General features: G+C 41.2%; 1 protein-coding gene across 7 annotated transcripts in view; it reads right to left on the reverse strand.

Annotated features, from left to right (window-relative positions):
* farp2 (FERM, RhoGEF and pleckstrin domain protein 2) overlaps positions 1 to 21664 on the reverse strand; it is a 182375-nt gene that overhangs the window by 97708 nt on the left and 63003 nt on the right. For 6 of the 7 annotated variants that reach the window (XR_006313336.1, XM_043701708.1, XM_043701709.1 and 3 more), the window contains exons 3-9: positions 18078 to 18120; positions 15326 to 15404; positions 11450 to 11547; positions 9191 to 9305; positions 4896 to 5043; positions 3530 to 3625; positions 1937 to 2100 (exon numbers count right to left, since the gene is read on the reverse strand). Coding sequence is in view for 6 of the 7 variants with exons in the window: in XM_043701708.1 (XP_043557643.1) it covers positions 1937 to 2100; positions 3530 to 3625; positions 4896 to 5043; positions 9191 to 9305; positions 11450 to 11547; positions 15326 to 15404; positions 18078 to 18120 (743 nt within the window). In the remaining variant the exon portion in view is untranslated. The remainder of the gene's footprint in view (positions 1 to 1936; positions 2101 to 3529; positions 3626 to 4895; positions 5044 to 9190; positions 9306 to 11449; positions 11548 to 15325; positions 15405 to 18077; positions 18121 to 21664) is intronic. The other variant, XM_043701712.1, reaches the window with a different exon arrangement.

Raw genomic sequence — 21664 nt, forward strand, 5'->3', positions numbered from 1 at the left:
GCAATCGAGAAGCTTCGCACTGTCAGCTAGGAGAGATCACATCCAGAGTGAGACACATGCCATGTAAGCATATAGTTTTGGAAATTTGAAGGCAAATGTGAGAATTCTTACAGTCTCTGACTTATGAGAATCCAGGTTCTGTACTCATGACCCTGACACAGAAAATGTCATTGTAGACTAAAGCAATAAAAGTTCCTGTGAAATCCGCATACAATATTTAGATGTAATTTCTCATTTTTTGGTTCCATTGGATCAATTTTCTTGAAAAACAAGTGAAAACGTTCTGCATCAATGACCCTTCCTTTCTTGTTGAATAATTATTTAAAAGAGGCCTTCTTTTGATGTGGACAGTAGATGGGGAGAAATTAGGAAGATCAGTCAGGATTAAGACATTTATCAAAAAGTAAGGAGATGGGAAGAGGATGAGAAACTATTTTTATGCTGTGAATGAATGTGACTTGCAGTTTTCTAACTGAAAGGGTGGGTGACAGCAAATTCAACATTAACCTTTAAAAGGGAATTAAATGCATGCTTGAAAAGCAAACATTTGCAGGGTTGTTCTGATGAAAGGTCAATTCTGCTTCTCTTTCATCTGATGCTACTTGACCTACTCAGTATTGCCAGTATTTTGTGCTTTATAATTTAAATTTAATAGTTCTGTTGACATGATTTGGTAACACTTTCTGCTTCAAGCATGGTACTCAAATTCCAAGGTTATATATTAGGTGTAGAATAAAGTTACACTATTTTGATTCTGTAACTCTAACTGCAGGAGTGTATCTTTGTGTGGTCTAAAAAATTGCTATTTGAGTGCCAACTATTTTATGCTGGGCCAATGTCACCTCGACAATGTCCTAATTAATCTGGCTAATGCACTTAAATGTTTGTCGTTGTCAATATTCATGGAATGTTGCATGATGCAGAGATAGCATATCTTGTATAAGCTGTTAAACTTGCACCAACTCATCTGTCTTCTCAGATGGGTGGGATAAAATCATCTAACGCTATTCAGAAAAGGCATTCCCTGTTTTCAGGCCAATATCTCCCCTGTAACCAATATCACTATTACCCAGCAATTAAACACATTGCTACTTATGGAGTCTTATTGTGCACATAGGGGCAGCACGGTGGCACAGTGGTTAGCATTGCTGCCTCTCAGCGCCAGGATCCTTGGTTCGATTCTATTCTCGGGCCACTATCTGTGTGGAGTTTGTATGTTCGCCCCATGTCTATTTAGGTTTCCTTCAGATGCTCCATTTTCCTTCCGATGCTCCATTTTCCTTCCATAATCCGAAGATGTGCAGGTTAGGTGGATTGGCCATGCTAAGTTGTCATTGGTGTCCAGGGAAGTACAGACTAGATGGATTGGCCATGGGTAATGCAGGGTTACAGGGATAGGGTATGGTGTGGGTGTGAGTGGGATGGCCTTCGGAGGATCAGTATTAATTCGATGGGCTGAGTGGCCCGTTTCCGTATTGCAGAGATAGGGACTAAGAGAATTTTTCCATTTTGGTATGTCAAAAGAACTGAACTGGTCTTGAGTAATTTTGAAGAGACTGATGGCCTCAAAAATATGAAGAGTTGCCATTTTTTCCGGTGCTTGACTCAAAATATAAACAAAATGCACTGATCTCCAAATCAACCACCTGGATCTGTCTATACGTTGCCATTATGTGTTAGAATCAAGTTCTGAAGTAAGAGTTACATCAATCCCACTGTACCACTGGGCTACATAAAATGATTGCCCCTGGTTTTTCATACATTTTAGGATTCAATGTGACCGAAATATGAATTGTGGCAGAACCTGCCTGATACCATTATATGTTAGCAACACATTGACTAATAGCTTTCACTTTTAAACAGTTAAATGAATAGTTCAGCTGCAACCCAGCAAACTGTCATTTCTATTTGCCAATTAAATGTAATTAACATCTACCTGTATCTGAAGGAGGAGCCCCTGCTGAATAGAACTGGCTTGGTCTTTGGTTTGGGTTGGTCCATGAGTCTGAAAAAGCTGTGGTACTCAACACAGTTCTTCCAAAAGATCTTACACAGGTCACGATCAGCCAGCAGGAACTCCAAAGTATCCTGGTATGAATCCTGCAATCACAGAATCACAAATCGTGTTTAAAATGGCTCATGAAAGAGCTACCCAGCTAGTGCCATTCTCCAGCCCTAACTCTATAGCGCTTAAAATTCATCCCTTTCAAATATACATCCAGCTGTCTTTTGAAACCTCTTACTGAGTCCACCTCCACCACTCTCCCAAGCAGCACATTCCAAATCCTAACAATTCGGAGTACAGACGTTTCTCCTCATCTCACTCCTTTCCCTCTTGCTAGGAAGCTTGACATTGTGATGCCTAGACACTGATATACTAGTGGAAACAATATCTCTCTTTAAAATTGCTCATAAATTTTGAATACCTTAATAAGATCACCCATCAGTCTTAAATTACTTTCCTTTCTAACTTACCACTCTTTCTGCTTAACTTCCATTCCAAATCTTTGCTGCACTTTCCCAAAACCCCCGATTTCTTCCCACTTGCCACCCTCTCCTACCCCTCTCCTGAATGCTCATTTGTGGAGAGTGGGGGTGGGTGAGTGAGCAGGGGCAGCGGTTAGGATAGAATAGTAACCACGGCAGTTCAGCATTTAAAAAACAAAAACAGACTGAGAATCAGCAGTCACTTTGCTTTGCTTGGCACATGCACATTAACTGCACTAAAATGAAAATGGAATCAGCACAATTCATACAAGTTCTGTTCTGTTAAAATATGATCTGCATTAAATATGACCTTGACAGCATGGTAGCTTAGTGGTTAGCACTGCTGCATCACAGCATCAGGAATCCAGGTCTATTCCACCCTAGGGCAATTACGTAGAGTTTGCAAATGCTCTGTATCTGCGCGGGTTTCCTCTGAATGCTATAGCTTCTTCCATTAGTCCAAAGATGTGCAAGTTAAGTGGCCATGCTAAATTGCTGACAGTATCCAGGAATGTGCAGGCTCCACGGATTAGCCAAGAGAAATACAGGGTTGTAGGGTTACAGGGATAGAGTGGGGTTGGGTCTGGGTCAAGGTGGGATGTTCTTTGGGGGTCGGTTTGGACGCGATGGATTGAATGGCCTGCTTCCACACTGTAGGGATTCTATGAGTCTGTGAAAACCAGAATGCAGTAATAGAATGCACTTTATACATGGGATACCTGCATTTTAAAGATGTAATAACCTGAAGCTGAACAACTGCAACGGCAGGTATCTGAAGTGTGAATTACCTAAAAAGTACTTGTGAGCATGTGCACTGCAGGAGGCTGGCATTTGCTCATGGTCTGCAGCAACCTCAATTTTCAAACTCTCTCTCACCACCCTCCTTACTTCTCTCTGCAACTTAGAAAAACCTTTCAAAATCTATCTTTTTAAGCTTTTGTTCACCTCTCAAATTTCCTATTACTTTCACCAATGAACACAGGAGCTTTTCATCTTAAAGATGCACTAAACAATACACTTTTCCCAAAGCCTCAAAACTTACATGGACTTCTGGATGAAGCTTGATGAGGAACCTTTTTCTCTTGAAACTAAGTTTCCGGATCTTTGCCCAGTTGAAGGTGTTAATTTTTGTATTGCCCTGTAAAGGAGGAAGACAGAGAATAAAATGCTATGAATTTAAATCTTTAAGACTGTACAGATTTAATGGTGTAGCTTTCAGAGGCAGTTGCCCAAGAATCAAAATATCATCGTTATACATGCTTTCCAATGTCAGATCCCAGCTGCCTGACAAAGGGCAAACATCATCAACATCACTCTCGATGACTCCCCTGTTCCTACTGAAACAAATCAACTAGGGAAAAGTGCTAACTGATATCACTGCATACCAATAGTGGAATCTCTGCAAGAAACTGCAAAACTCAAACATATTGTGGGCAGCACGGTGGCACAGTGGCTAGCACTGCTGCCTCACAGCGCCAGAGACCCGGGTTCAATTCCCGCCTCAGGCGACTGACTGTGTGGTGTTTGCACATTCTCCCCGTGCCTGCGTGGGTTTCTTCCGGGTGCTCCGGTTTCCTCCCACAGTCCAAAGATGTGCAGGTTAGGTGAATTGGCCATGCTAAATTGTCCGTAGTGTTAGGTAAGGGGTAAATGTAGGGGGATATGGAAGGGTTGCGCTTCGGCGGGTCGGTGTGGACTTGTTGGGCCGAAGGGCCTGTTTCCACACTGTAAAGTAATCTAATCTAATCTAATTCTTAGATGGTGAAAAGGTATTTCTAGAGCAATGTACAAGAATGCTCAGAGCCAGCGTTAGAAAAAATTCACAGTAAAAGTGATACAGTAGATTAGAAAACCTAATGAAAGAAGATTTAAAAGATCATTTAAAGGAAGGCAGCAAAAGGCTTAGAAACATAGAAAATAGATGCAGGTGTTGGCCATTCGGCCCTGAGCCTGCACCACTATTCCATATGATCATCACGGATCATGTAATTTCAGTATCTCACTCCTGCTTTCTCTCTGTGCCCCTTGATCCTTTTAGCCTCAAGAGTCACGTCCAGTTCCCTCTTGAGAAAATCTAATGAACTGGCCCCAACAGCTTTCTGTGACAGAGGATTCCACAGGTTCACAACTCAGTGAAGTTCCTCATTGTAGTCCTGAATGGCTATGCCATCAGGATTTTGCACGTTTGTATGAGATTCCCACTCATTCTTCTAAATTCCAGTGAGTACAAGCCCAGGCGATCCAGTCTTTCCTCATATGTTAGTCCTGCCATCCTGGGAATCAGTCTGATCCGCAGTTAGTACTTTTTGTTTACTTTATAGCAAGATTGCAGGTGTAATAAACATAGTCTCCTCAGAGTGTGCACTCCTACATGTCTCAATGAGCTGTATGTTAATTTAAAGCTCTACCTGAAACACCAAAACTCCCATGTGGGCGACAGCCAGATTGATTTTAGTCCCTTCCCTGTCAGAGGCCGGATGAAACCGAATTCCATACATCTCAAGTTTCCGTGCTATCTCTAATACTTGGAAATCTGATTCAGCTGGAGTCTGGCCTCTGGAAAACAGACAGAACACGGTTAAAAAAATACAGCACAGAGTAATTTGCTCTAGTGTATATACAGCAGCTTGTGAACTCTCTGGCTGTTGCAACTGGTGACCTGGAAAATCAGAAGGAAGTCTCATACACAAGAGACATTGCAAAGGTAAATTATGCAGACCTAAGGACATCAGAATATGATCAGGAAACCAACTATCCCAAAGACTCAATAATTAAGTAACTCATCTGTTTCATAAGCTTTACAAATGAGTCAGTTTTTAAACTTGACATTTTTCTTACAAAATGTCACATCAGGTCGATGCAGATTTAATACCATTTACATTACCTACCTCAGCCTTCACATTATGGCAAGGTGTTGAGTGGGGCCAGACACTATCCACAGCAGATTGCATCCCTTTCAGAAGTTCTGCTTCTCATGAACAATACGTACAATGTTGGCCAGGTCCAAACATTTGCATTATGACAAGCAATCCTTCTAATGCACAAATTCGCAACTGATTAGACATAACAACTTGACAGACTAACTTACATCAATTTGTTTTCTCCAATTAATGTTTCTCTTTTCATAAAAGTGGTGATTCCCAAAATGACAGCATAACGGTAGGACAGTAAATCTCTTTACTGGATATTCTGTCAACAATCTGTTAAACGAACCTTGGATCTGTTAAACGAATCCAAGGTTCCACTTTGCAAGCATTTTTTACAGTTCTGAAATTTCTGTACGAAATTCTGGCCTTCTGCGGTGAGGTGCCTAGTTTAGTTCAGAAATCTCCTCAAGCAGCAGACCTAAATTTTCTACTTTCAAGTCAATTGCCATGGTATAACACATTAATGCCCCTGAGCACCATCACTAAATAATGGGATCCCAGTCACATTAAATTCCAAGGTCCAAAACTTGATCGATACTGAACTAGCAAACCTCAAGATAAATAAATGAAGAGATGCTACGACTGACAGCTTCCTGATCACTATTCTCCTTGACAATATTGTCTTTAGGATAATGAGATACAGTCTACTAGACTACATGGGATTGACATTCATAAGAAGGTAGTATTAACAATTCTGGAAAATGTGAAAATAGATAAATCCCCTGGGCTGGATGGGATTTATCCTACGATTCTCTGGGAAGCCAAGGACTATATTGTCGAGCCTTTGGCTTTGATCTCTATGTCATCATTGTCTACAGGAATTGTACCAGAAAACTGGAGGATAGCAAATATTGTTCCCTTCTTCAAGAATGGAAGTATAGACAATCCTGGTAATTATAGACCAGTGAGCCTTACTTACTTCGGTTGTGGGTAAAGTATTGGAAAAGGTTATAAGAGTTGGGATTTATAATCATCTAGAGGAATAAGTTAATTGGGGATAGTCAACATGGTTTCATGAAGGGTAGGTCTTGCTTCACAAACCGTATTGAGTTTTTTGAGAAGGTGACTAAACAGGTGGGTGAGGATAAAGCTGTTGATGTGGTGTATATGGATTTCAGTAAGGCGTTCGATAAGGTTCTCTATGGTAGGCTATTGCACAAAATACGGAGGCATAGGATTGAGGGTGAGTTAGCAGTTTGGATCAGAAATTGGCTAGCTGAAAGACAACAGGTAGCGATTGATGGGAAATGTTCATCCTGGAGTTCAGTTACTAGTGGTGTACTGCAAGGATCTGTTTCGGGTTCACTGTAGTTTGTCGTAAGGATCTCGATGAGGGCGCAGAAAGATGGGCAGTAAATTTGCGGAAGACACTAAGGTCGGTACAGTTGTGGATAGCGCTGAAGGATGTTGTAGGATACACAGGACCATAGATAAACTGCAGGGCTGGATGGAGAGGTAGGAAATGGAGTTCAATGCAGAAAAGTTGAGGTGATTCACTTTGGAAGGAGTAACAGGAATGCTGAGTACTGGGCGAATGGTAAGATTTTTGGTACAGGTAGACAACCTTTATCCGAAATCTGAAAAGCTCCAATGCTGATTCACTTTGGAAGGAGTAACAGGAATGCTGAGTACTGGGCGAATGGTAAGATTTTTTGGTACAGGTAGACAACCTTTATCCGAAATCTGAAAAGCTCCAATGCCTGAAGGCATTTTTGTGAAATATTTTCTCATTAACAAGGTTGTTTGGTGTGCAAACAGTTAACCCAAGTCGACACCCACTCGATGCATGATATCCAAATGCAACAGGGAGGGCATGGCCCAGCACAGGCATGCCTCAATTCTGTTTCAAGGCCCATTTTACTCTCAGTGAGCCTGCTGTTCGGAAGGATTTTTAAAATTTCACCATGAAACTGTCACTTATTCTAAAATTCGAAAAATTCTGAATTCCGAAAACCAGCTGGTCCTGAACATTTCGGTAAAAGGATTATGCACCTGTACTATAGATGAGCAGAGAGACCTCTGGATCCATTTACATACCATTCCTCAAATTTGCTACTCAGGTTGATAGGACTGTTAAGAAGGCATGTGGTGTGTTAGCTTTTATTAGTAGAGAGATTGACTTTCAGAACCATGAGGCCATGTTGCAGCTGTACAAAACTCTGGAGCAGCCACATTTGGAGTATTGCGTGCAGTTCTGGTCACCGCATTATACGAAGGACGTGTAGGCATTGGAAAGGGTGCAGAGGAGATTTACCAGGATGTTGCCTGGTATGGAGAGAAAGTCTTACGAGGAAAGGTTGAGGGACTTGAGGCTGTTTTCATTAGAGAGGAGGAGGTTGAGAGGTCATTTAATTGAGACATACAAGATAATCAGAGGGATGGTTAGATGGACAGTGAGAGCCTTTTTCCAAGAATTATGATGGTTAGCACAGTGAGGCATAGCTGAAGTTGAGGGGGTGATAAATATAGGACAGATGTCAGAGGTAGTTTCTTTACACAGTAGTAGGGGCGTGGAATGCACTTCCATACAACAGTTGTACATGTGCCAACTTTAAGGGCATTTGAATGGTCATTGGATAGGCATACGGACAACAATGTAGTGTAGGTTAGATGGGCTTCAGACTGGTTCCACAGGTCGGTGCAGCATCAAGGGCCAAAGGACCTGTTCTGCGCTGTAATATTCTATGTTCTAATACTTTTATTAGAATGCACATGTGTAGATGTCAAGTCTGGTGTTTCACTGTGTCTTGCCCAGCCTACTTTTCAAACAACCAACTGAGCATTGAATAAATACTTTCTGAAATGACCCACTCAGCGATGAGTTGGAGCTGTATACACTTCAGGAGAGAGAGGGGTGGTGGAGAATGAAAGGAATTCAAAGGCTGCAGATGTACCCCTGCATCAACCACAGCTTCTGGAGTTATACTTTCCTGTCTGCATATAATCCATCATCCTTATTAAACCTTATAGCCTGCAATCATATCTTTATGCATTATAAAGTTCTAGCATTTTATTTTCCCAAAATGTACCTATACCAGTGTGACTGTAAAAAGACCTGCTGGAAAAGCACAGCAGTTCAGGCAGCATCCGAGGAGCAGGAAAATCAACGTTTCGGATAAAAGCCCTTCATCAGGAATACAGGCAGAGTGCCTGTATTCCTGATGAAGGACTTTTGCCCGAAACGTCAATTTTCCTGCTCTTCGAATGCTGCCTGAACTGTTGTGCTTTTCCAGCACCACTCTAATCTAAAATCTGGTTTCCAGCATCTGCAGTCATTGTTTTTAACCTGAAAAAAGACCTGCCCTTACAGGTTCAAAAAATGTTACAGACAAGCTAATACTTGGATCCGTTATTGAAAAGCTTTCCCTCCATCAATTAAAAGCAACCTGCTACAAGTCACTGATGGAACAACAGGCCACTAACAAACACAAACTTTTTACTGCCACATTAATAAGGAATCAATATGCCTATGCATGTGAAGAGACCTCAAAACATTTGAACTTTGACCCAGAGGTGTATGTTTCACGTCTCCTGCCAATCTTAAAACAAAACTTTGAGAAGGAAGCAACATATAACAGTTGCGTCACATATTTGAGGACAAATGGAAAAGTAACAGTGCATCATCGAAAGAAACCCATCTTCACCAAACAGAGGCAAAACTGCTGCACTAAAACACACAACAGAATGCTGGACTGAAAAGGATCACAATATCAGATTTTATTTTATTGCAAACAAAACCCAAGATCCAGCAGCTGGTTCAAATAAACAATACTTACATGTTTTGCCGGTGGAATTCCATAATCTTTTCCTGCAATATTTTCTGGTTTGGCAACAGCGTGTTACTCTTGAGGTATTCCAGATCCTGAGTTTCATCATAATCTCCAATTTCAGCTAAAAAGCAAAAGGAGAAAGACATGTTTTAGTGATGTAGCAAATGATCAGATCTATAATAAAACAAACAACTGTTGATGCTGGAAATCTGAAACAAAAAACAAACCGCAGAAGGAACTTAGCAGGTCTGGCAGCATCAGTGGAGAGAAAGCAATGTTAACTTTAGGCGGCACGGTGGCTCAGTGGTTAGCACTGCTGCCTCACAGCACCAGGGACCCAGATTCAATTCCGGCCTTTGGTGACTGACTGTGTGGAGTTTGCACATTTTCCCCGGGTCTGCGTGGGTTTCCATTGGTTGCTCCAGTTCCCTCCCCCAATCCAAAGATGTGCAGGTCAGGCGAATTGGCCAAGCTAAATTGCCCATAGTGTTAGGTGCATTAGTCAGAGGTAAATGTAGGGAAATGAGTCTGGGTGGGTTTCTCTTCGGAGGGCTGGTGTGGACTAGTTGGGCCTGTTTCCATGCTGCAAGGAATCTAATCTTAAAATTGAGAGAGTCTGGCAACTGTTCTTTAAAATTATCAGTAGCTAGGAAAAAGGTGGTCTATACAAAGACATGGGAAGTGCTGAGAGTGGAGTCGGAATGGACCAAGGTGTCTCAGTGGGAACAGTCCCTGAGGAAGGCTGACAAGGAAGGGCAGGGAATGCATGTCTGATGATGGTGTCCTGCTGGAAGTGCAGAAATGGTGGTTTTTAATTCTCTGAATGCGAATGCTTGTGTAGTGGAAAGTGAGTTCTGTTTTTAATCAAAATTACAGACAACAAAGTTTGCTTAAAGAAGTGTTATGCTGTTATTCAATAAGCTACTAGTGCTGTACACTAAAGGAGTACAGGATAAGGATGACGACGTGAGAGGGATATATCTACTCAACACTACAATATTGTGATTATAAACTTAACGCAATTTATGAAATTTAAATGGAGAAATGAAAAATACCAACACCATACTATTTTTGACCTTATTTGCTGAAGGTCCCATTATGTGCAACTCACAAAAGTATTCAGTATTGAAATAAGTAGGAATAAGCAATGGCAGAATTGGTTTGATTACCGGAGGAGTTATTACTGGAGTCATTCTCCCACTATCTACCACAACCATTCCTTGTTCATTGACCTGACTGTCAAAGACCTAGTAATGTATAGCTCCTGTGCACTGACGTTTCAGGCACCATAGAGAGTCATAGAATTGCACAGTATGGAAACAGAACCTATGATGTAGACCAGATATCCTAAATCAATCTAGCCCCATTTGCTAGCATTTGGTTTGATACCCCTCTAAACCCTTTCTATTCATATAACCAAATGTTGTGATTGTACCAGTCTTCACCACTTCCTCTGGCAGCTCATGCCATACACACGTGTACATAATCATGGTTTTGGAAGGTGCGGTCTAAGGAGTCTTGGCAAATTTCTGCAGTGCATCCTGCAGATGGTAACTGCTGCTGAGTTTTGGTGGGGGAAGAGGGCACATGTTTGGGGATGTGGTGACAATCAAGTGGGTTGCTTTGACCTGAATATTGTCAAGCTCCACACAGTCAGGCAAATGGAGAGTATTCCATCACACTCCTGACTTTTGCCTTGTGAATGGTGGGCAGGCTGTGGGGAGTCAGGAGATGAGTTATAAAGAATTCCTAGCCTCTGATCTTTAATATCTCAATATCAATGCAATTATGTTTTTACGATTTTTAGCATTTCCTTCTTTTGGCCCTTTCAAAGCACTAACATGCCATTCTACCAAATTTTATCTCCTATCTTCTGTAAAAAATTGCCAGCAACTCTGGAGAGCTTTCCCAGAGTTTCAAACTTGCATTTAACATTCAAAAATTCTCCCTTGGTGATCTATTGGCTTCTCTACTGATGTCAACAAAATTTTCGTTACTGAAAACACTCACTGGTTCACAAACAAGCAGTAACTTGACAAGATTGCTGCGGTGAGCTATTACAAAATGGTACTTTAGAATGAGGTTCAAAGGGCTCATTAGATACAATCAATGTGGGGTTTAGATACTAATCATTTCCAATTTGCACAGAAGACAATAGCAATGTCAGCAGGGAGCACACCTCCCTTGCATTAATGTGCTTCTATCGCATATACATTTCACTGATATGCTCTAGGTGGCAGTGTCTTGTTTAGCTTCAACACTCACACTGCAAAAGGTGAGAGACGAGGAGAGCAGATGTATTCTCACTACACATGATTTTGTTTTCTGTCAGGTCCCTCTTAATCTGCAGTGCAAACAGGTACCTAGAAAAGAAAAATGAACACATTACAGATATTTCTAAATCAACCTCTTCAGTTGTGTTGTGACAAACTGTTGGAGCAGATGGAACTCCAATGCAGTACTTCTTGCCTAGATGTAGGGACAGTGTCACTGCACTGCAGGAGGTGGATATATCAATGGCTTCTCATGCAACTGGAATTCACCACAAAACAGGCATTTTTAAAAAGAAGTTCATGAAATATAGCAGATGCTCAATAGGTCCATCCCTTTACTGCCTGCACCTAATTGCCCTGGAGATAGTGAGCAGACACTAAATCATTGCAATCCTTGCATGAACAATAGGTCGGTTTCCTTTGCAAATGCAGCCCACTTGCTTATTAAACCAGAGTCTCTGGTGGTTAGCACTGTTGCCTCACTACACCAGGGTCCCAGGTTAGATTCCCACTTTGGGAAACTGTCTGTGTGGAGTTTGCACATTCTCCCCGTGTCTGTGTGGGTTTCCTCCCACAATCCAAAGATGTGCAGGTCGGGTGAATTGGCCAAGCTAAATTGCCCATAGTGTTGGGTGCATTAGTCAGGGATAAATATAGGGTAGGGAACTGGGTCTGAGTGTGTTGCTCTTCAGAGGGTCGGTGTGGACTTGTTGGGCCAAAGGGTCTGTTTCCATACTGTAGATAGACTAATCTAGTCTAACCTTACTATCTCTTTTAAAATGGCACACATTTCAAGTTAACCTCCGTTACCACAACACCAAGATTCTGCACCAGTTACAGTAAGCTACTACATCGGCCATGATTCTTTTACATAAATAGCCAGATAGGGTAGTAGGAGCTACTTCACCAATATGATTTCTGCAACACCACAGTAAGGACAATGCAGAGAAGCTGAAAATAGGGCTATGTCACTTCTCATAGATAGCTACTAATGATCTTTAGAATCAACTTGGGATCAATCGATTGGGAGGTTATCATTTAAATTAACAGCACATCATGCAAATGCTAGGTATTTGAAAAAGTTCTGTCTGAAAGCTTTTTTTTTCATTTCATAACTCTACAACTTAGTGATCCTCAAGAACCTGCCTTTTTCAGATAATGGAATAAAATTACCTCCAGTTTTCAGGTAGTGTCCCAGAGAACACAATAGTGTTGGGCGCATTAGTCAGGGATAAATATAGGGTAGGGAACTGGGTCTGAGTGTGTTGCTCTTCAGAGGGACTTGTTGCACAATAGTGTTCTCTGCCCTCCTGATCTTTTACCAATGACATTTATCTATAACCCCGAGCTATCCACCCACTCACCACAGAAGATACCTTGAATCCATTCACTTTATCAAAATCTATCCTAGAAACTCTATTCGGTCAACTCTTGATCTTGTCTGCTTTAAGGAGCACTGTTTTAACTTATCCAACCTCTTTTCACAACTGGAATCTCTCATCCCTGTTAACATCCAGGTAAACCTGTTCAATATCCTTCCTGAAGGATTATGTCCAGAACTATCTGCATCACTCCAGGTACAACCTAACCAGTGACTTCTAAAGTCCTATAACTGTCAGTATCAGCAAATACTCAGTAACGAGCATGATTGTCCACGTCAGAAATTCTGTGACACCCATCATGGGTTACGTGGATCCTTGCTTGGTTGATAAGCCCAATCCCGGAGCTGCACTTTCGAGCACACATTTGGCAGGTATTTCCAGGAGAGGGAATTAATCCTTGGCTTTGAGATCGTTAGCATTCTTTTCCCTAGTCCCTTTTCTGTACTGCCTCTTGCTAACGGGCATTCTCAAAGAATTGTACTTTCATAATCAAATTTCCTCCACTCCCTCCTCTCTGACCAATCACCTCCATCACCACCCCTATTCACCTACTGTACTCTTTGCTACCTTCTCCACAGCCCCCCCCCCCCCCCCCTCCCCTATTCCTGATGAAGGGCTTTTGCCCGAAACATCAACTTCCCTGCTCCTCGGACACTGCCTGCCTGACCTGCTGTGCTTTTCCAGCACCACTCTGATCTAACTTCCTGAGGTTGAGACTAATTCTTCAGTATGCTTCCGCGAAGGCATTAAGCAAGGCTTGAAGATTCTCATGAGAGAGCAGTAATTACATTGTCATCCACATACTGAAGTTCCATAAGCAAGGTCAGTGTTTATTTTCTTCTGGGATTTCAACCAAATGAAGTTAAAATGTTTTCTGTCCATCCTGTGGACAATGTCCAGATCACCAAGAAGCTTGTCTTTGACAACAAGAAGAACGGTGACTATGAAATTGGAGGAAAAGGGGGGTGATACACATCCCTGCTTGACCTCCAAGCTCTGTGTCATATCATCATTGGGGAGGACCACCACTGACATCTTGTTGTGGAGGAGACGGAGAACGTTGATGAATTTAACTGGATAGCTGGTCTTTCACTAATAAAGTCCTAGAAGGGTGTACATTTCTTTATCGGTCAGGTTTTTTTTAAAGACAACTGTATCAATTTATCCTATCTTTGCACTGATACATTTTAAAAGTCTACAGTTTACAATCTTCTCATTTTAGTCCACTTAAATGCATCATCTGATACTTCTCTGATTGGAACTCCATCTGACTTACCTTGCCCATTTCACCATCCTGAAATCTAAACTATCATCACAATCTTCGAACTTGCCAAGCTGCATATCATTTAAAAAGCTTCTCCTTACCCTAGATTTTGGGGCACTCAAAAAGAAAATCAAAAAGAGCAATAAACCCACAACTGAGCTTTGGGAACCTCCAATACAAACCACCTTCCAGGTCTGAAAAGCATTTATCCACCACCTCTCTTTTCTGAAACTGAATTCCGTAGACATGACATCAGTTTCCCCTTAATACCACAGACTTCCCTCGAAGAGTCCCAAGGAGCAGTAAATTGCAGGTGTGCATGCATGAATGGAACAAGACCAGCTGCCAGTGTATAAAGAGATAAATGTGGATTCAATAAAAAGCTACATACTAAAAGCAACATTAATCGGAGTGGGATTTGTCTATTTTGATTATCTCACCAGCTGCACTAAGTCAAGCTGAACAAAAATCAAACCTGGGTGTCTGCTTTTGTAACTAGATTGCAAATAAATAAAAGAATGAGCAAAGCAATCTGATTTAAATGCTCATCACTGCCGGCCTTCGATGATATTACTGGAGATGGTCAAAAATCACAAGACACCAGGTCTTAGTCCAGCGGGTTTATTTGAAAACACTACCTTTCAGAGCGCTGCCCCTTCATCAGGTGTTAGTGAGAGAGGAAGACCTTAGACACAGAACTTATAAGAAAAGATCAAAGGGTCACACAACTCATGCAAACAAATTGAATAGAGATAAGATGGCTCTTAAATCTTTAATCGGTTAGAGAAGAGGTGCAGGTTTCGCTTGATTAATATGCAAATTCCAGAATTTCTTTCAAGTCTCTGCCCTGAGACAACCTGAGATAACTTAATTCGTTTGCATGAGTTGTATGACCCTTTGATCTTTTCCTTATAAATTTTGTGTCTAAGGTCTTTCTCTCTCACTAACACCTGATGAAGGAGAAGCGCTCCAAAAACTAGTGTGTTCAAATAAACCCATTGGACTATACTCTGGTGTCGTGTGATTTTTGACTTTGGCCAACCCAGCCCAACACCAGCACCTCCACATCAATACTGCGAAGACAGTAGGGGGGATTTTGAAGAAAAAACTATAATGAGAACATACAACTTTACTTGCACCCTGAAAATAAGACAAGCAGGTACCTGCATCACAAAGTACTGTAGAAATCACCAATTTGAATAGGTCAGGTGCTACTCATTACCTTGTGTACTCCTCCTGCAGTTGGCCAGGATCAGGGGGGAAAAATTTGACTGAAAGCCTGAACACTGTGTTCTTTGGTCCTGCAAAGAATCAGACAGTCAAAAACAGAGGTTTAAGTTTCCCTTCAAATGAAGGCACTCTTTTTGATAAAGGCAGGGCCATAACGAGAACCTACATTCAGTTCAAGTTGACTGCATTAAATGCCCATGATTACATGAAATACAAATCTATTTCCATCTAACATGTTGCTAATTTATCACTTTAAATCTCAACTACACTGTAAAGAGCATTTAGTCCCAGTTTACCCCAACATTAATGTTGTAATGATTGTTTATATCCTTGGTAAAGACAAGTTGGAGGTTTCATGAAAGCTTTCACACACATGTATGCACGCGCACACACCCCCACACAATAATTGGTTACATTTGTATCTAAGAAAAGGGTGCCTATGTAAGATGTAGGAAGGATTAGATTTAATAGTGAAGCCCTACAATGTTAAACAACCTGCTGCGTTATTAACGTCTCAGACCATATTTGATAAAAGGAAACTTCAATGAGACAGTGGACTTACTTGTAACAAATATCTCAGATTAAACTGATGGTACCAAAAGATTTTAACCATTCTTCAGAGACAACTTGGTTGGATTTGCCTGGACCCTGTTCTTTTCAAGATTAAAAATGGAACTTTAAATATTAGATTGATAAATTATCTTTAGGGGATTATCAGAATCCATTGCTTGTTTTCCCAGATCGCAGGACAAGGCCAGTTTAGTTTCACTCAGATACATGATTCAGATTTGAACGCCAAAATAATCCAGAATAAAAAAGTATCCATAACAAAAAAGAAAGGGACAAAACATCCCTGTGTCTCATTTAATTTCACACAAGAATAATCAACTACCTAGAAACAAAATGGAAGAACACATTTATGCTCTCTGATCTAACATGGGATAGCTCAAAACTCAAGCAATTTTTAAACAGAATCCATCTGGTACCTTGAATTCAGAGGTAAGAATCAGGGATCGTTCTTGAACTGCAGCTGGGGCAGTACCCACACTTGGATTCAAAAGAGGCTCTTCAAAACGCTAGAATGGAACGAATGGACATACTATCTCCCACACTGCAAGAGCTGATCAGGGGAGTCAGGTCACTGGGAGCACTTTTGAACAGATCCCATGTCACTGAACACACTAAGCAGAATTATTTTGCGTATTTGCATATTTCTGCACACACTAAGATATTTTTGTGCTGGAGAATAAAACTCTGCCTAATTTGGGCATTCACAATCAGTATCAAGCATCAGGTGACGAGCAGAATGCAGGTCCCTTCTACTTTCCCTCAATATGCCTCAACCGTAATGTCAGAACACTTCAAATTAGTCCAGCGAGAGATTTCCTCCATTACCCACATGCACCAGCTCGAGGTTTCAATCACATTGTTCCTAATTGATCACCACCATTTGACAAATTATTGCCGTCAATCAAGGCCATGAGGAACTGCTTAAAGCTTCTTTATGTAGGACCCGGCTGAACAAACGTCACTCTCATTCGAACACTGGGCATTTTCACTAGCTGCACAAAAAGTGGTCGGTCGTAAAAGGATCAGTGATTTCTCTCCCACCAGTACAGCCAGAAAGGTCACTGGGGATCCAGCGATACAAGCCTGTTGAAAGGTGTAAGTGAAGAGAATGTGGACTGCAAATAATTTTAAGCCCAATTACAAGGACTAATGAGCTACAGTCAGTGTACTGACCCATTAGAAAGCAACTGTTTCCAATCTGGTGCAAAAATAGCAAAACTTGAATACACTTTCTAGCAGCTCAGTAAAATTATTGCTGACAGGTGCTGAGAAATGCCCACAATATCAGAATCCAGTAGTATCATTATAAAATGCAGAAGAAACTAGTGATTTCAGATTCACTGTTGAAACTGGTAATGGAGAAACCACGTTGAGGTGACGAACTGGAACAATCACTCTAACAGATTTATATAGCAATACACACCAAATATATCTGTAACCACCTTTTCAATTCAATAGGTTAGAGTGTATTTCTATTTTTCAGGGGTGATTAATTCCTTGTTGCTATAGATTGAAATTTTGTACAGTTTGCTCAATCATTGCTCAGATGTCACCAGAAGGAAAGTCTGAATGCTTCAATTTCTTTTAGGAGATCTTTTGCTTTTTTTCTTCAACCCTCATGCATCCTGAAGCTGCAAGTGAGTTAGCAAACAGGTCACAAGGTCCCACTCTTCAACATGTCCTTCAGTCAGCATACAAAATACTAAATCCCTGAATGCAGGGATTCGAGAGACCACCACAGGACTGATCCTGGCTACTTCTTTGACCAATTAGGTGGTCAGGTTCCAAACAATTGCACTGAATAAAGCAGATTCGAAACACAACACAGTTGTGTGAATCCCACAGTATTTCACTCTTGACCCTTTTACAGATGCACTGTCTGCGTTTCTCCCTTTCCTAGGAAGACAGACCACACAATGTTGGGAGAAACTGAACTGGTGGCGTTCAGAAACAAGAAGCAGGGATGTGTGCACTGCAGGCTGGACAGTGACTAGTCACTAGGTTCAAAGTTGGGTGATTTCACCTTCATTAGCTGAAATATATTTTCCTCATCAGCACTGCCATTCAAGTCAGAATATAGAATGCATGAGCAACGTCAAAATGCACAGGGCAACAGTTTTGGGGAGAAGGGGTGAGGGAAGATGCAAAACAAAATCAAAGACAGTAACACTTACTTCGCACTTGTTTCACAATAAGTTTTGCAGGTTCAAGCCAAATCTAAATGAAAAGAAAACATGGAACAAACCAAAAATGAATTAAAAATAAAAAAGAATAATGAAAATGAAATGACAATTCAGCAACATTCATAAGCTCTTTCTTGCACAGATCTGGAGGCTGCTGTGATCTCATGTAACTCCAAAATCTTCACAAAGTGCAACCTCTATCACCTACAAGGACAATGTTCGGACAAACTTCAAGTTCCTTCTTACTCCATCCTGGCTGAGAAATATATTGCCCTGCCTTCACAAGAGCGTAAGAAAAAGGTGTAAGCTATTCAGTCCTTTCATTCTCCTCCATCAATGAGGCTGTATTGGTTCTCTACTTCAACATCATTTTCCTGCACTAGCCCATTGAGCTTTCACAGACATTCAGGGTGGTTTTCCAAAGGACAGGAAGGAAAAAGAGTGATGGGCCAATCTTGTTAGTACATGATGGAATAAGGACAACAGGAAGAGACGATCTTCGTTCAGATGAAGTAGAATCCATACGGGTGGAGGTAAGAAATAACAAGAGGAAGATGACACTTGTAGGTTTAGTCTATAGGCCCTCCTAGCAGTAGCTATACAGTACAGCAGAATAAATTAGGAGGTAACAAAGGTATGTTTAAAAAAAGGCAGAAAATCAATCATGGGTGACTTTACACAACGCAATATTTTTTAGTGTACCTTGGTACGTGACTAATAAATCAAAATCAGCCGAGGTAGGCAAGAGGAAAAATTCTCAGCATTTATTCAGGACAGTTTCTACAAACAATATATTGTAGATCCAACAGCAAATGTGTGACCCACAGAACATAATGTGTAATGAGGCAGGATTAATAAATGGTCTCAGGGTAAAATATCCCTTTGGAAACAGTGACAATAGTATGGTAGAATTTGGTATTCAGTTTGGAGGGGGAAAAACTTGGGTCATGAGCAAATGTGCTAAACTTCAGTCAGAGTAGTTACACAGGAAGGAGGGCTTGGCTGAATGGAGTTGACTGGGAAAAGGGTTTAATAGCAAAGGCAGATTGAGGGAAGAGGTAGATGTTAGAGAAAATAGATCATAGCTCATACAAAGATATACCCCAGTGAGAAAGAATTAAAATTCTTTGAGGTGGTACAAAGCAGAACAGATAAATAGGAGCCAGTGAATGTGAATTCTAAAAGGTGTTTGGTAAGGTAAGGTATCTCTCATAAGACTACTTACAAAGATAAGAACCCCATGATGTTGGAGGTTATATTTTCGCATAAAGATGACTAGCTAACTGATAGAAGATAGAGTTGGAATAAAGGGGCATTTTCAGGCAGGTAAACTGAGATTAGGGAAGTGCCACAAGGATCATGCTGAGTCCACAATATATATTAATAACTTCACTGACAGAAGTGAATGTACTAATCACCAATTTTGTGCTTTACACAAAACTGGTGAGGAAGGCAAATGTTGATGAAAACACAACCTGTAGTCACAGATACAGACAGATTGAATGAGTGAGCAAAAATTTGGCAGATGGAATATAATAGAAAAATATGAAGCTTATGCACTTCAGCAGGAAAAAAAAAATCAAGGAGCTGAATATTATTTGAATGGAGAAAGAGGAAAGCTGCAGAGGGATTGGAAAGTAAGCTGGTATTGTAGACAACGTAGATGATGGTATAAAATTACAAAGGGATATTTATAAAGCAGATTAATGGGCAAAGGAATGGCAGGTGGAATTCAATATAAGCAAGTGCGAGGTTATCCATCTTGGACCAAAAGGATAGATCAGGGGACTTTCTAGATGCCATAAAATTACATACAACGGATGTCCAAAGAAACGTGGGGTTTCAGGTGCCCAGTTCTTTAAAATGCCACATTCAGGCAGAAAATAATCAAGTCAGCTGAAGGAATGCTGAGGAATATCTTGAGGACTGGTGTATAAGGATGCTGAAGTTATGCTGCAGTTATTCAAAACTCTGGTCAGACCACACTGGGAGTACTGGAGTACATATCTGGGCACCACCTTAGGAAGGACATATTAGCCTGGGACAGAATACAAAGCAGGTTTACAAGTAATCCAAGATGGAGGACAGGAAAACTTTCTGGCTGTAAGAGCTGCTCCTTTTTTTTTGAGGTATTTTAGGTGTTGGAGGTGATTTCCTCAAATTCCAGGAGCTGCAATTACTGTTTTATATGCTGTTGCATTGTTTTGGAACTTTGGGAAAAAAAAAGTCAAAACAACAGCAGTTTAAAAGGGAGAAGAGCAGACAAAGGAAGCACATGGTGAGGACAGGGCAGGGGGGAGAGAGAGAGAGAGAGAGAGAGAGAGAGAGAAAACCTGCAGTTACTGCCTTTGCTGTTTGAATTCGTGTATCGCTGGACATCAGAGTGCATCTGGGAAAATTAACAAACAGTGAAATTCACAACTAATCTTGGAGGAACTGTTGGGTGAAGTTCACAGCACAGAATCAGATTAGTTGATTGTTGTTTTAAGTCTGTCCAAGAGAAAGGCTGCAGTAGTGAGTATAGTGGATTCTTTCTTGATTATATGCTCTTGGAGATAAGTCTCTTGATTAAACTTAAAATATAAGCTATAGCTATTAATTTAACCTGGGGCAGTGTTTGTAGAGGAATAAGACGGTGTTATTTTCTGGATCTGTAGATTGTGAAGGAGCAAAAACGGCCTTTGCAGTGATATGTACTTCTTGCCAGATGTGGGAGTTTAAGGGTTACTGCGGATTGCTGTTGGATGCGAATCTTATCAGATCGAGTGGATCGGTTGGAGAGACAGATAGAAGTGATGAAGAATTTGCAACAGCAACAGTATGTGATGGGTGGCAGTTATAGGAAGGGGGGAAAGTCTCAGATACAGTCACATAGATGGGTTAACTCCAGGAAGGTTGAGAGAGGACGGCACCTAGGTCAGGAGCCTTTTGTGGATATACCCATTTCCAACAGGTATGCGGTTTTGGAAAACGTAGGGGGTGATGGATTATCAGGGGAACATAGCACTAACAGCCAAGTTTCTGGTATTGAGACTGGCTCTAATGCATTGAGGGGTACGTCGGCTTCTAAGAGATCAACTGTGTTAGGGGATTCTGTAGTCAGAGGTACAGACAGATGTTTCTGTGGCCAGCAGAGAAAAAGCACAATAGTGTGCTGTTTCCCTGGTGACAGGATCAAGGATGTCTCAGAGAGGGTGCAGAATGTTCTCACGGGGGGAGAGGGGCCAGCAGGAGGTCATTGTCCACACTGGAACCAACAACATTGGAAGGGAAAAGTTTAAGACTCAGAAGGGAGATTACAGAGAGTTAGGCAGAAATTTAAAAAGGAGGTCCTCAAGTATAGTAATATCTGGATTACTCCCAGTGCTACGAGCTAGTGAGGGCAGGAATAGGAGGATAGAGCAAATGAATGCATGGCTGAGGAGCTGGTGTATGGGAGAAGGATTCACGTTTTTGGATCATTGGAATCTCCTTTGGGGTAGAAGTAACCTGTTGAAGAAGGACGAATTGCACCTAAATTGGAAGGGGACTAATATACTGGCAGGGAAATTTGCTAGAGCTGCTCGAGAGGATTTAAA

Source organism: Chiloscyllium plagiosum, chromosome 13 (assembly GCF_004010195.1).
Source record: "Chiloscyllium plagiosum isolate BGI_BamShark_2017 chromosome 13, ASM401019v2, whole genome shotgun sequence".
In the NCBI taxonomy this organism is placed as follows: Eukaryota; Metazoa; Chordata; class Chondrichthyes; order Orectolobiformes; family Hemiscylliidae; genus Chiloscyllium; species Chiloscyllium plagiosum.